The sequence below is a fragment of the Oncorhynchus keta genome, unplaced genomic scaffold, assembly GCF_023373465.1.
Source record: "Oncorhynchus keta strain PuntledgeMale-10-30-2019 unplaced genomic scaffold, Oket_V2 Un_scaffold_2149_pilon_pilon, whole genome shotgun sequence".
NCBI classification, from domain to species: Eukaryota; Metazoa; Chordata; class Actinopteri; order Salmoniformes; family Salmonidae; genus Oncorhynchus; species Oncorhynchus keta.
This window is the reverse complement of record NW_026290864.1, coordinates 701,638-716,167: the sequence shown is the minus strand read 5'-3', so window position 1 is coordinate 716,167 and position 14,530 is coordinate 701,638. Positions and strand designations below refer to the sequence as shown.

Sequence of the window (14,530 nt, the reverse complement as noted above, 5' to 3'; positions counted from 1 at the left end):
GAACAGTACAGAATAGGTCCATAATGAACAATAGATCTGTAAGTGCTATAATTATAATGATGTCTGGTAATAGCAGAGAGCAGGCTGTTAATGCACAGCAGTTCTGTTCTGACTGGGATCATTATAATCAGGCTATATTCAGTCTGGCTGGCCTGGCCTGTCTTTAGACCTGGAGGGGGGGCAGCCCTGGGAAGACATTACAGGGACTACTAATGAGGCTACACACACGCCGACATGCACAGAGACACGCACACACACAGTGAGAAGGGTGAGCTTTTAAATGGTGATTCTGAATGGAGCCGGGAAAAAGCCAATTATGAGTGTGTGAGTCTAATTATGCCATTCACTTTACTGCACAAAGTCACAGACAGGGCCAGGAAATGAGAGAGAGAGAGAGAGAGAGAGAGAGAGAGAGAGAGAGAGAGAGAGAGAGAGAGAGAGAGAGAGAGAGAGAGTAAGCAGAGTAGGAAAGAGGGACATGGAGAGAGTAAGCAGAGTAGGAAACAGGGAGAAGAGAGCGAGAGAGAGAGAGAGAGAGAGTAAGCAGAGTAGGAAAGAGGGAGAGAGGGAGAGAGTAAGCAGAGTGGGAAAGAGGGAGAGGGGGGGTGAGAGAGAGTAAGCAGAGTAGAAAGTTCAGAAATGTGTACAGAGAGAAAAATAGGATAGAGACACCTATGGAGAGGGTGGGGTGATGAAACTTGATCGCTGGGACCCGATAAAGCTACATGTATTTTGGAGTGAACACAAACAGCCGTGTCACCATGCAGAACCAGAACTACACAGCTGAAGAACAAGAGCTAGAGCAATGGAGAGAGAGAGAGGACAAAAAGAGAGGAGAGAAAGAGAGAAAGAGGAGAGAAAGAGGAGAGATAGAGGGAGAAAGAGAGAGAGAGAGAGAGTAAGCAGAGTAGGAAAAAGGGACATGGAGAGAGTAAGCAGAGTAGGAAACAGGGAGAAGAGAGCGAGAGAGAGAGAGAGAGTAAGCAGAGTAGGAAAGAGGGAGAGAGGGAGAGAGAGAGAGAGTAAGCAGAGTAGGAAATAGGGAGAGAGGAGGAGATAGAGAGAGTAAGCAGAGTAGGAAAGAGAGAGAGAGGGGGAGAGAGAGAGTAAGCAGAGTAGGAAAGAGGGAGAGAGGGGGAGAGAGAGAGTAAGCAGAGTAGGAAAGAGGGAGAGAGGGGGAGAGAGAGAGTAAGCAGAGTAGGAAAGAGGGAGAGAGAGGAGGAGAGAGAGAGAGAGGGGGAGAGAGAGAGTAAGCAGAGTAGGAAACAGGGAGAAGAGAGAGAGAGAGTAAGCAGAGTAGGAAACAGGGAGAAGAGAGAGAGAGAGTAAGCAGAGTAGGAAACAGGGAGAAGAGAGCGAGAGAGGGAGAGAGAGTAAGCAGAGTAGGAAAGAGGGAGAGAGGGAGAGAGAGTAAGCAGAGTAGGAAAGAGGGAGAGAGGGAGAGAGAGTAAGCAGAGTAGGAAACAGGGAGAAGAGAGCGAGAGAGGGAGAGAGAGTAAGCAGAGTAGGAAACAGGGAGAAGAGAGCGAGAGAGGGAGAGAGAGTAAGCAGAGTAGGAAAGAGGGAGAGAGGGAGAGAGAGTAAGCAGAGTAGGAAAGAGGGAGAGAGGGAGAGAGAGTAAGCAGAGTAGGAAAGAGGGAGAAGAGAGAGAGAGAGTAAGCAGAGTAGGAAACAGGGAGAAGAGAGCGAGAGAGGGAGAGAGAGTAAGCAGAGTAGGAAAGAGGGAGAGAGGGAGAGAGAGTAAGCAGAGTAGGAAAGAGGGAGAGAGGGAGAGAGAGTAAGCAGAGTGGGAAAGAGGGAGAGGGGGGGTGAGAGAGAGTAAGCAGAGTAGGAAATAGGGAGAGAGGATGAGATAGAGAGAGTAAGCAGCGTAGGAAAGAGAGAGAGGGGGGAGAGAGAGAGTAAGCAGAGTAGGAAAGAGGGAGAGAGGGGGAGAGAGAGAGTAAGCAGAGTAGGAAAGAGGGAGAGAGGGGGAGAGAGAGAGTAAGCAGAGTAGGAAAGAGGGAGAGAGAGGGAGAGAGAGAGTAAGCAGAGTAGGAAAGAGGGAGAGAGAGGAGGAGAGAGAGAGAGGGGGAGAGAGAGAGTAAGAAGAGTAGGAAAGAGAGAAATAGAGAGACAGAGTAAGCAAAGTAGGAAAGAGAGAGAGAGGGGGAGAGAGAGAGTAAGCAGAGTAGGAAAGAGGGAGAGAGAGAGAGTAAGCAGAGTAGGAAAGAGAGAGATAGAGAGAGTAAGCAGAGTAGGAAAGAGAGAGATAGAGAGAGTAAGCAGAGTAGGAAAGAGAGATAGAGAGGGTAAGCAGAGTAGGAAAGAGGGAGAGAGAGGGGGAGAGAGAGAGTAAGCAGAGTAGGAAAGAGGGAGAGAGAGAGAGTAAGCAGAGTAGGAAAGAGAGAGATAGAGAGAGTAAGCAGAGTAGGAAAGAGAGAGATAGAGAGAGTAAGCAGAGTAGGAAAGAGGGAGAGAGAGGGGGAGAGAGAGAGTAAGCAGAGTAGGAAAGAGGGAGAGAGAGGGGGAGAGAGAGAGTAAGCAGAGTAGGAAAGAGGGAGAGAGAGAGGGAGAGAGAGAGTAAGCAGAGTAGGTAAGAGAGAGAGAGAGAGGGAGAGAGAGAGTAAGCAGAGTAGGAAAGAGGGAGAGAGAGGGGGAGAGAGAGAGAGGGAGAGAGAGAGTAGCAGAGTAGGAAAGAGGGAGAGAGAGGGGGAGAGAGAGAGTAAGCAGAGTAGGAAAGAGGGAGAGAGAGAGTAAGCAGAGTAGGAAAGAGGGAGAGAGAGGGGGAGAGAGAGAGAGGGAGAGAGAGAGTAAGCAGAGTAGGAAAGAGAGAGAGGGGGGAGAGAGAGAGTAAGCAGAGTAGGAAAGAGGGAGAGAGGGGGGGAGAGAGAGTAAGCAGAGTAGGGAAGAGGGAGAGAGGGGGAGAGAGAGAGTATGCAGAGTAGGGAAGAGGGAGAGAGGGGGAGAGAGAGAGTAAGCAGAGTAGGAAAGAGGGAGAGGGGGGGAGAGAGAGAGTGAGAGAGTAAGCAGAGTAGGAAAGAGGGAGAGAGGGGGAGAGAGAGTAAGCAGAGTAGGAAAGAGGGAGAGAGGGGGAGAGAGAGAGTAAGCAGAGTAGGGAAGAGGGAGAGAGGGGGAGAGAGAGAGTAAGCAGAGTAGGAAAGAGGGAGAGAGGGGGAGAGAGAGAGTGAGAAGCAGAGTAGGGAAGAGGGAGAGGGGGGAGAGAGAGAGTAAGCAGAGTAGGAAAGAGGGGAGAGAGAGGGGAGAGAGAGAGAGAGAGAGAGAGAGAGAGAGAGAGAGAGAGAGTAAGCAGAGTAGGAAAGAGGGAGAGGGGTGGAGAGAGAGAGAGAGAAAGAGAGAGTAAGCAGAGTAGGAAAGAGGGAGAGAGGGGGAGAGAGAGAGAGTAAGCAGAGTAGGAAAGAGGGAGAGGGGTGGAGAGAGAGAGAGTAAGCAGAGTAGGAAAGAGTGAGAGAGGTTGTAGTAGTAGTATAAGTACAGGTCTGAACCACAGTGACCCAGCCACATAGTGAGGACTGCTATTAGGTCGGTCCCAGAATAGTGAGAAAACAGAGAGAACCAGAGAAGAGAAAATCCCACAGCTTCTATATCAGTCATACAACTCCCAGACCTACACATAATAAACATTTACATACTGTACACTGGAGCCACAGCCATCTCCTCACTATCCTTCTATCCCCCCTCCTGATCTCTCTATCCCCTCACTGTCCCTCTATCCCCCCTCCCGATCTCCCTATCCCCTCACTATCCCTCTATCCCCCCATCTCCTCACTATCCTCTATCCCCCTCTCGATCTCTCTCCCCTCACTATCCCTCTATCCCCCTCCCGATCTCTCTATCCCCTCCCTATCCCTCTATCCCCCTCCAGAGTATCTCTTCATCCCCTCACTATCCCTCTATCCCCCCATCTCCTCACTATCCCTCTATCCCCCCTCTCGATCTCTATCCCCTCACTATCCCTCTATCCCCCCTCCCGATCTCTCTATCCCCTCACTATCCCTCTATCCCCCCCATCTCCTCACTATCCCTCTATCCCACCTCCCGATCTCCCTATCCCCTCACTCTCTCTCTGATCCACCTCCCGATCTCCCTATCCCCTCCTGATCTCTATTATCTCCTCAGTATCCCTCTTTCCCCCTCCCGATCTCTCTATCCCCTCACTCCCTCTATCCCCCTCCCGATCTCCCTATCCCCTCCTGATCTCTATCTCCTCAGTATCCCTCTATCCCCCTCCCCCGATCTCTCTATCCCCTCACTATCCCTCTATCCCCCTCCCGATCTCCCTATCCCCTCCTGATCCTCTATCCCCCATCACTATCCCTCTATCCCCCTCCCGATCTCTCTATCCCCTCACTATCCCTCTATCCCCCTCCCGATCTCTCTATCCCCTCACTATCCCTCTATCCCCCCTCCCGATCTCCCTATCCCCTCACTATCCCTCTATCCCCCATCCCGACTATCTCTATCCCCCCTCACTATCCCTCTATCCCCCTCCCGATCGCCCTCCCTCTCACTATCCCCTCTATCCCTCCTGATCCCCCTATCTCCTCAGTATCCCTCTATCCCACCTCCCGATCTCTATCCCCTCACTATCCTCTATCCCCCTCCCGATCTCCCTATCCCTTCACTATCCCTCTATCCCCCTCCCGATCCCCCCCCTCCTGATCTCTCTATCTCCTCAGTATCCCTCTTTCCCCCCTCCCGATCTCTCTATCCCCTCACTATCCCTCTATCCCCCCTCCCGATCTCCCTATCCCCCTCCTGATCTCTCTATCTCCTCAGTATCCCTCTATCCCCCCTCCCGATCTCTCTATCCCCTCACTATCCCTCTATCCCCCCTCCCGATCTCCCTATCCCCCTCCTGATCTCTCTATCCCCTCACTATCCCTCTATCCCCCTCTCGATCTCCCCCCTCCCGATCCCCCCTCACTATCCCTCTATCCCCCCCCTCCGATCTCTATCCCTCACTATCCCTCTATCCCCCCTCCCGATCGCTCTATCCCCTCACTATCCCTCTATCCTCCCTCCCGATCGCTCTATCCCCTCACTATCCCTCTATCCCCTCCTGATCTCTCTACCCCTTTACTTAAATACTTCCCTTACATCTTCCTAAGTCTGTTAGTCTGGTCTCATAGAGAAAACCATCTGTCTGCAGTGAGACCACCTCCCTCTCTGGACTGTCTGCATAGTTTCTTTCTGCCAGTTGAGGACTTGTGAGGCATCGGTTTCTCAAACTAGACACTCTAATGTACTTTTCCTCTGCGCAGTTGTGCACCGGGGCCTCCCACTCTTCTTTCTATTCTGGTTAGAGACAGTTTGCGCTGTTTTGTGAAGGGAGTAGTACAAGATCTTCAGTTTCTTGGCAATTTCTCGCATGGAATAGCCTTCATTCTTCAGACCAAGAATAGACTGACGAGTTGCAGAAGGAAGTTCTTTGTTTCTGGCCATTTTGAGCCTTTAATCAAACCCATAAATGCTGATGCTCCAAATACTAGGCTAGTTTTATTGCTTCTTTAATCAGGACAACAGTTTTCAGCTGTGCTAACATAAGTGTAAAAGGTTTTCTACTGATCAATTAGCCTTTTAAAATGATCAACTTGGATTAGCTAACACAACGTGCCATTGGAACACAGGAGTGATGGTTGCTGATAATGGGCCTCTGTACGCCTATGTAGATATTCCAGCAAAAATCTGTCGTTTCCAGCTACAATAGTCATTTACAACATTAACAATGTCTACACTGTATTTCTGGTCAATTTGATGTTATTTTAATGGACAAAAAAAATGTGCTTTTCTTTCAAAAACAAGGACCGCAAACTTTTGAACGGTAGTTTACTGGATGAAAATATAAACGCAACAGGAAACCATTTCAATGATTTTACTGAGTTACAGTTCATATAAGGAACTTAGTCAGTTGAAATAAATTAATTAAGCCCTAATCTATGGATTTCACATGACAGGTGCACAGCCATGGGTGGGTCTGGTAGGGGCATAGGCCCACCCACATGGGAGCCAGGCCCACCCACTGGGGAGCCAAACCCAGCCAATCAGAATGAGTTTTTCCCCCCAAAAGGGCTTTAGTATAGAAAGAAAATGTGTCAACCCACCTTCCACATCGTTTATTATTTTCCATAGAATGCATAACCCGGGATAATCGTTGATTATCCCTTACGTGTGGGTGGTCTGGGTAATCTAACCCACTACCCTGCCATTACAAGCACAATGTCCTCCACTATCATTCCCTATCCTTCAATGTCCTCCACTATCCTTCACTATCCTCCCCTATCCTCCACTATCCTTCACTATCCTCCACTATCCTTCAATGTTAATAATAATAATATATATATATGCCATTTAGCAGACGCTTTTATCCAAAGCGACTTACAGTCATGTGTGCATACATTCTACGTATGGGTGGTCCCGGGAATCGAACCCACTACCCTGGCGTTACAAGCGCCATGCTCTACCAACTGTGCTACAGAAGGACCCATATCCTCCACTATCCTTCACTATCCTCTACTATCCTTCACTATCCTCCACTATCCTTCAATGTTCTCCCCTATCCTCCACTATCCTTCACTATCCTCCCCTATCCTCCACTAACCTTCACTAACCTTCACTATCCTTCAATGTTCTCCCCTATCCTCCACTATTCTTCACAATCCTCCACTATCATTCCCTATCCTCCACTATCCTTCACTATCCTCCACTATCATTCCCTATCCTCCACCAACCTCCACTATCCTTCACTATCCTCCACTATCATTCCTTATCCTCCACTATCCTCCACCATCCTCCACTATCCTTCACTATCATTCCCTATCCTCCACTATCCTCCACTATCATTCCCTATCCTCCACCATCCTCCACTATCCTCCCCTATCATTCACTATCCTCCACTATCATTCCTTATCCTCCACCATCATTCCGTATCCTCCACTATCCTTCACTATCCTCTACTATCATTCCCTATCCTCCACTATCCTCCACTATCATTCCCTATCCTCCACTATCATTCCCTATCCTCCACCATCCTTCACTATCCTCCACTATCCTCCACCATCCTCCACTATCCTTCACTATCCTCCACTATCATTCCCTATCCTTCAATGTCCTCCACTAGCCTTCAATGTTCTTCACTATCCTCCACTATCATTCCCTATCCTTCAATGTCCTCCACTATCCTTCAATGTTCTTCAATGTCCTCCACTATACTCCACCATCCTCCACTATCCTTCACTATCCTTCAATGTTCTTCCCTATCCTCCACTAGTATTCCCTATCCTTCAATGTCCTCCACTATTATTCCCTATCCTTCAATGTCCTCCACTATCATTCCCTATCCTTCAATGTCCTCCACTGTCATTCCCTATCCTTCAATGTCATCCACTATCATTCCATATCCTTCAATGTCCTCCACTATCCTTCAATGTCCTCCACTATCATTCAATGTTCTTCCCTATCCTTCAATGTCCTCCACTATCATTCCCTATTCTTCAATGTCCTCCACTATCATTCCCTATCCTTCAATGTCCTCCACTGTCATTCCCTATCCTTCAATGTCCTCCACTATCATTCCCTATCATTCAATGTCCTCCACTATCCTTCAATGTTCTTCCCTATCCTTCAATGTCCTCCACTATCATTCCCTATTCTTCAATGTCCTCCACTATCATTCCCTATCCTTCAATGTCCTCCACTGTCATTCCCTATCCTTCAATGTCCTCCACTATCCTTCAATGTCCTTCAATGTTCTTCCCTATCCTCCACTATTCTTCATGTTCCACTATCATTCCCTATCCTTCAATGTCCTCCACTATCATTCCCTATCCTTCCTATCCTTCAATGTCCTCCACTATCCTCCACTATCCTTCAATATCCTCCACTATCATTCACTATTCCCTATCCTCCACTATCATTCACTATCCTCCACTATTCTTCCCATCATTCCGTATCCTCCACTATCTTCACTATCCTCCACTATCATTCCCTATTCCACTATCCTTATCATTCCCTATCCTCCACTATCATTCCCTATCCTCCACTATCCTTCACTATCCTCCACTATCCTCCACTATCCTTCACTATCCTCCACTATCATTCCTATCCTCCACTGTCATTCCCTATCCTCCACTATCATTCCTATCCAATGTCCACTATCATTGTTCTTCATCCTCCACCCACCATCCCCCTATCCTTCACTATCCTTCAATGTTCTTCCCTATCCTCCACTATCATTCCCTATCCTTCAATGTCCTCCACTATTATTCCCTATCCTTCAATGTCCTCCACTATCATTCCCTATCCTTCACCATCATTCACTATCATTCCACTATCCTTCAATGTCCTCCACTATCCTTCAATGTCCTCCACTATCATTCAATGTTCTTCCACTATCCTTCAATATCCTCCACTATCATTCCTTATTCTTCAATGTCCTCCACTATCATTCCCTATCCTTCAATGTCCTCCACTGTCATTCTATCCTTCAATCCACTATCATTCCCTATCCTTCAATGTCCTCCACTATCCTTCAATGTTCTATCCTTCAATGTACTATTCCCTATTCTGATCCTGTCCTCCACTATCATTCCCTATCCTTCAATGTCCTCCACTGTCATTCCCTATCCTTCAATGTCCTCCACTATCATTCCCTATCCTTCAATGTCCTCCACTATCATTCCCTATCCTTCAATGTCCTCCACTAGCCTTCAATGTTCTTCACTATCCTCCACTATCATTCCCTATCCTTCAATGTCCTCCACTATCCTTCAATGTTCTTCAATGTCCTCCACTATACTCCACCATCCCCCACTATCCTTCACTATCCTTCAATGTTCTTCCCTATCCTCCACTAGTATTCCCTATCCTTCAATGTCCTCCACTATTATTCCCTATCCTTCAATGTCCTCCACTATCATTCCCTATCCTTCAATGTCATCCACTATCATTCCATATCCTTCAATGTCCTCCACTATCCTTCAATGTCCTCCACTATCATTCAATGTTCTTCCCTATCCTTCAATGTCCTCCACTATCATTCCCTATTCTTCAATGTCCTCCACTATCATTCCCTATCCTTCAATGTCCTCCACTGTCATTCCCTATCCTTCAATGTCCTCCACTATCATTCCCTATCCTTCAATGTCCTCCACTATCCTTCAATGTTCTTCCCTATCCTTCAATGTCCTCCACTATCATTCCCTATTCTTCAATGTCCTCCACTATCATTCCCTATCCTTCAATGTCCTCCACTGTCATTCCCTATCCTTCAATGTCCTCCACTATCATTCCCTATCCTTCAATGTCCTCCACTATCATTCCCTATCCTTCAATGTCCTCCACTATCCTTCACTATCCTCCCCTATCCTCCACTATCCTTCACTATCCTTCAATGTTCTTCCCTATCCTCCACTATTCTTCACTATCCTCCACTATCATTCCCTATCCTTCACTATCCTCCACTATCATTCCCTATCCTCCACTATCCTTCACTATCCTCCACTATCATTCCCTATCCTCCACCATCCTCCACTATCCTCCACTATCATTCCTTATCCTCCACCATCATTCCCTATCCTCCCCTACCCTTCACTGTCAACATGTGTCTTCAGGCCAACAGTATAACTAGTGTGACCTAACCACAGTAAATCAGTATTTGTCAGTTCAGTAGAGAATCCCACAGACAACAGGAACATGATGAACACATACATCTGCCAAAGATAAACCTCCCAAATTGTGTGTGTGTGTGTGTGTGTGTGTGTGTGTGTGTGTGTGTGTGTGTGTGTGTGTGTGTGTGTGTGTGTGTGTGTGTGTGTGTGTGTGTGTGTGTGTGTGTGTGTGTGTGTGTGTGTGTGTGTAATGCCTGTGGCAAACCTCTTCAAGGTTAGGAGCGTTTGTCACAAACTAAGGGGTAAACAGTCACCAAATCACCCAAGAATGAGAGTTCTTTCGAACAGGACAGTACCTGTGTGTTTGTTTCTCCGTCCTGGTCCACCCAGGCCGTAGGCGTGGTCAAGGATAGCAGGGTTCGGGTACACGAATCGGGTTCTCGGTAGGTCCAGGTCCAAACGCCAACAGGTAAGTCCAAAACAATCCAGCTCATACACGGAAATCCAGCCACGAAATGAAACGGTTGGTTCCCTGAGCTTCCTCTTTGCCCTTATCCAAGTGGGGCTAAGGGTGAAGTGGCGCCCAGGATAGGGTAACCTGACAGGGGTGGGATTCTTCCTCATAGTACTGTTCTACCACTCTGAGGCATCCGTCTGAACCACAATCTCTTTCTCAAAGTCTGGTACCACCAGCACTCAGGTTACAATCCAGCCAATCTCTATAGTCTCTTTCTCTATTGTTCAGCTGTCAACATTTTCTCAGTCTCTGCTCTAATCGTGGCCCGTCGAGCCTCGGGTACCCGATGGGGCCTCATACTCACTTTTCTCCCTGGTAGGGAAACAATATCATGAGCCGTAACCTCAGTTCGGCCAGGTACCTCTGAAAACACATCTCTGTTTTTCTGGATCAGGGTCTTTACTTCCTGTACTTGCGCTGGGGACAGAGTGGGTGGAATATTTACTTCGGCTGTCTCCTGAATGTGTGTGGGGTATGTGACCATTAGTGTTTCTCTCTCTCTCCATGCTTTTAACAGGTTTATGTGATAAATCTGTTCCTGGGGCCGTCGACCTGGCTGTCGGATCCGATAATTGACTTCTCCTATTCTCTCCAGTACTTCATATGGTCCTTTCCATGTGGCTAGTAGTTTACACTCTACCGTGGGGATCAGCACTAACACCTTATCTCCCGGTTGAAATTCCCTCAGGGTAGCCTGCCGGTTATAAGTGTACCGCTGGTGTTCTTGTGTTTGTCTCATGTGCTCTCTGACGACGGGCATGACTGTGGCTATCCTGTCTTGCATTGCTGTGACGTGCTCTATGACACTAGTATACGGGGTGGATTGGTGCTCCCAGGTTTTCCGGGCGATGTCTAAGATTCCCCGGGGATGACTCCCATATACCAGCTCAAAGGGAGAAAACCCCAGTGAGGCTTCAGGAACCTCTCTAATGGCAAACATTAGATACGGCAACATGCAATCCCAGTTTTTCCCATCCTTATCGATTACCTTCCTGAGCATTGACTTCAGGGTTCGGTTGAATCTCTCAACCAGCCCGTCCGTCTGAGGATGGTAAACCGATGTCCTCAACTGTTTCACCTGCCACAGTTTACAAGGTCCGCCATAAGGCGGGACATAAGGGGTCCCCTGGTCGGTAAGGATCTCCTTTGGAACCCCTACCCTGGTGAACAAGAGCACTAATTCCTTTGCAATATTTTTGGAAGTCATCGTCCGAAGGGGAATGGCTTCTGGGTAGCGAGTGGCATAATCTAGAATGACCAGAATGTATTGGTGCCCTCTGGCGGATTTGGGTAGTGGGCCCACTAAATCCATCGCTATCCTCTCAAATGGCGTTTCGATTATGGGGAATGGCGCTAACGGGCTTCTAAAAGCTGGTCGGGGAGCTGTTAACTGGCACTCCAGCCCTCTCCACAATGCCGAGCCACTTCATCTTGAATTCCTGGCCAGTAAAACCTCCTTACAATTCGGTCTCGGGTTTTATCGATACCAAGGTGTCCACCCAGAATGTGCCCATGAGCTAGATCCAGTACTGTCCTCCGGTACCGAGTGGGAACCAACAACTGTTCCACCACATCAACCCCTATTTTCGAGACTCTGTACACCAAACCCTTTTTCATGATGAAGTGGGGAAAACTATTAGGCATCATCCCACCATTTATGGGAGTACCATCTACGACCTGCACATCTGCTCTGGCTTGTTGCAGGGTTGGATCCTGGTTTTGGGCCGTCCCAAAATTAGTCAAGGGCTCTGCCAGGTCTGCAGGTTCTAGATCGTCGTCCTCTGGATTCAGATCGACCCCAGCCCCACTATTCCCGGGCTGTTCGTTATCAGCGAGGTTTGCCACTTCATCCTCCTCCTCCCCTACTAGCACCTGTGATGTTGTCCCCTGGGAGACCTCTTTTCTTGGCTTTGGTTGAAGGCCCCATGCTTCTTCTTGCTTGGTCAGGGTTGTTGGCTTCTCAAATATGCCATTCTTGTGGCCTAACTTCGCAAAGTTAGGAAAGTCTCTACCCAATATTACATCATATGGCATCTTTGGGACCACGCCGACCTCATAATCCAGCAGACCGTCCTCTGTTTGTATGCTCACTAAGGCCGTGGGGTACAGACGGGTATCCCCATGAATGCATGTAACACTGATATCCTGTCTTGTATCCAGTTTATGAGTCGGCACTAGGCCTGCAACGACCAGGGTTAGCATACTGCCGGAATCCAGCGGTGCTTCAACCTCTTTCCCTTCAACCTTCACCCTGCACATATGATTGTTTCTTGATCTTTCAAGTACAGTGGTTACAACAGGACATGCATACCGTATATCATCTTCATTTTCACCAAGGTTACATTGCATTGGCTCTTCTTTAATAGGGCAGTAGGCTGCAATATGTCCTGGTTGATTACAATTGTAACAGATAATAGGGGTTCGGGGGGGGAGACCCCCTCGACACCCAGTCCCGGTTTCCGTTTTTTCCCTTAGTGTCTCGGCCTGATTCTGATTCTTTCCTCATGGCCCCACGCTGCTCTCTTCCCCCTCTATATGTTGGGACAGCCTTACCCTGTCTGGTGGTTCGCCCATGCCTGGGGAACGGGAATCTTTCCTCCTGTGCCTGCTCAGCTGTTCTTGCCGTACAATATCGTTCAACCAGGCCCACGAGATGGTCGGCGGAAAGTACCTCGTTCTGGCCAATCCATCGTCTCACTTCTTGGGGTAGACCTCGCTGAAACTGGTTGAGTACGATGGTCTCGACAATCTCGGCGGATGACCGGGTCTCTGGTCGCAACCATTTCCGTGCCAGGTGAATAAAGTCGAACATCTGTGTTCGTGGGGCTTGTCCCGGTCGGTAGGACCACTGGTGGAAGCGGTGTGCCCTCACGGTATCGGTCACTCCCAGTCTAGTCAGGATCTCCCCCTTTAGTTTATCGTAATCCTGTGCATCTTTCAACTCCAGGTCGAAATACGCTTTTTGAGCGTCCCCTGCCAGGTATGGTGCCAGAAGCCCTGCCCATTCTTCTTTCGGCCACTTCTCCCTCTCTGCCGTCCTTTCGAAGGTGGTAAGATATGCTTCCACATCATCCTGCACTGTCATTTTTTAAAGAAAATGATTGGCCCTCCTCTGGGTATTTGCAGCTGGTAATTGAGCCCCAGTTTGGTCCGCTAGCCCCTTTAGGCCTTCTCTTAACTCCCGGGTGTTTCTCCCTTGCTCTTCTATGAGCAGCTGGTTGGTGCGGTGCTGGACTTGTAACGTGTCCTGATACATTCGCATTGCATCCTGATGAACTATTTGTTGAGCTCTAGTTGCCTCTTGTTGGGTGGCCGCCGCTTGTAACAGGGCCTGTATGGCTCCCTCCATACTAATTTTCCTGAAAAACTGTCCTAACCAAACAAAGCCAAACAAAAAAAAAAACCTGACTCCCCTTTGGAGTGCTAACTGAACATTTATTTATTTTTTCCTTCTACCTAACCAGTGGTATGTTAGTCTGCCTGCATCCTCCACCACATGTGGCAAACCTCTTCAAGGTTAGGAGCGTTTGTCACAAACTAAGGGGTAAACTGTCACCAAATCATCCAAGAATGAGAGTTATTTCGAACAGGACAGTACCTGTGTGTTTGTTTCTCCGTCCTGGTCCACCCAGGCCATAGGCGAGGTCAAGGATAGCAGGGTTCGGTACACGAATCGGGTTCTCGGTAGGTCCAGGTCCAAACGCCAACAGGTAAGTCCAAAACAATCCAGCTCATACACAGTAAATCCAGCCAATCTCTATAGTCTCTTTCTCTATTGTTCATAGCTCCTTCCAGCACTCTCTCTTCCTCTTCCTGGTTTTTCTTGACCCTTTATCTGTGAGTCGGCTCCACCTTCTGAGGGTTCCCCTTGCTTCTGGGACTTGTAGTTTTGGCGGTCGGCCATTTTGTGATCTGTAGTTCTGACAGGGGCGGCCATTTTAGTGATCGGGCAGAGCCCGTTTATTAGTTCTGCTCTCACATATCTGCCACTTATCACTCGACCCCCTTCTTTGCCACATGCCCTAGACATCGTTACCTCCCACTGGCATAACCTCTATTCGCCATGACAACAGCAGCCTGTTCCAAGCATACACATACAAACACGTAAACACACACACACACATGCATAAACATGCAAACACAGACACCTCCTGCACAGTGCATATCAATCATGATTGGAATCTCACTAACTTGTCTTCTAGAGAGAAACTCCCTCTGACACAAACTCCCAGAGAGTCAGAGCTGGAACATCACCCTGTTCACTGGGCCTAGAGGGACAGAGGGACAGCCCCCGACACAGAGAAAGTGGTAGACTGAGTGTGTTCTTTTTAATCAAGCGGATGCTTACGCAATAAGATACACTCTGCCAATATACCAGCCTAACAAACTAACAACAGAGATGGAG

The 14,530-nt window shown here is 48.3% G+C and overlaps 1 protein-coding gene across 1 annotated transcript; it reads right to left on the bottom strand.

Moving 5' to 3' along the window:
- Window positions 1-12,509: 12,509 nt before the first annotated feature.
- Window positions 12,510-13,346, bottom strand: LOC127928133 (zinc finger and SCAN domain-containing protein 26-like). Its single transcript, XM_052515152.1, has one exon. It carries the CDS (start codon window positions 13,208-13,210, stop codon window positions 12,521-12,523), a length of 690 nt encoding a protein of 229 aa, XP_052371112.1. The 5' UTR covers window positions 13,211-13,346; the 3' UTR covers window positions 12,510-12,520.
- Window positions 13,347-14,530: the final 1,184 nt, after the last annotated feature.

What these genes read in the sequence shown, in the direction of transcription:
- LOC127928133 (XM_052515152.1), bottom strand. Translation starts at nt 13,210, where the DNA reads ATGACAGTGCAGGATGATGTGGAAGCATATCTTACCACCTTCGAAAGG.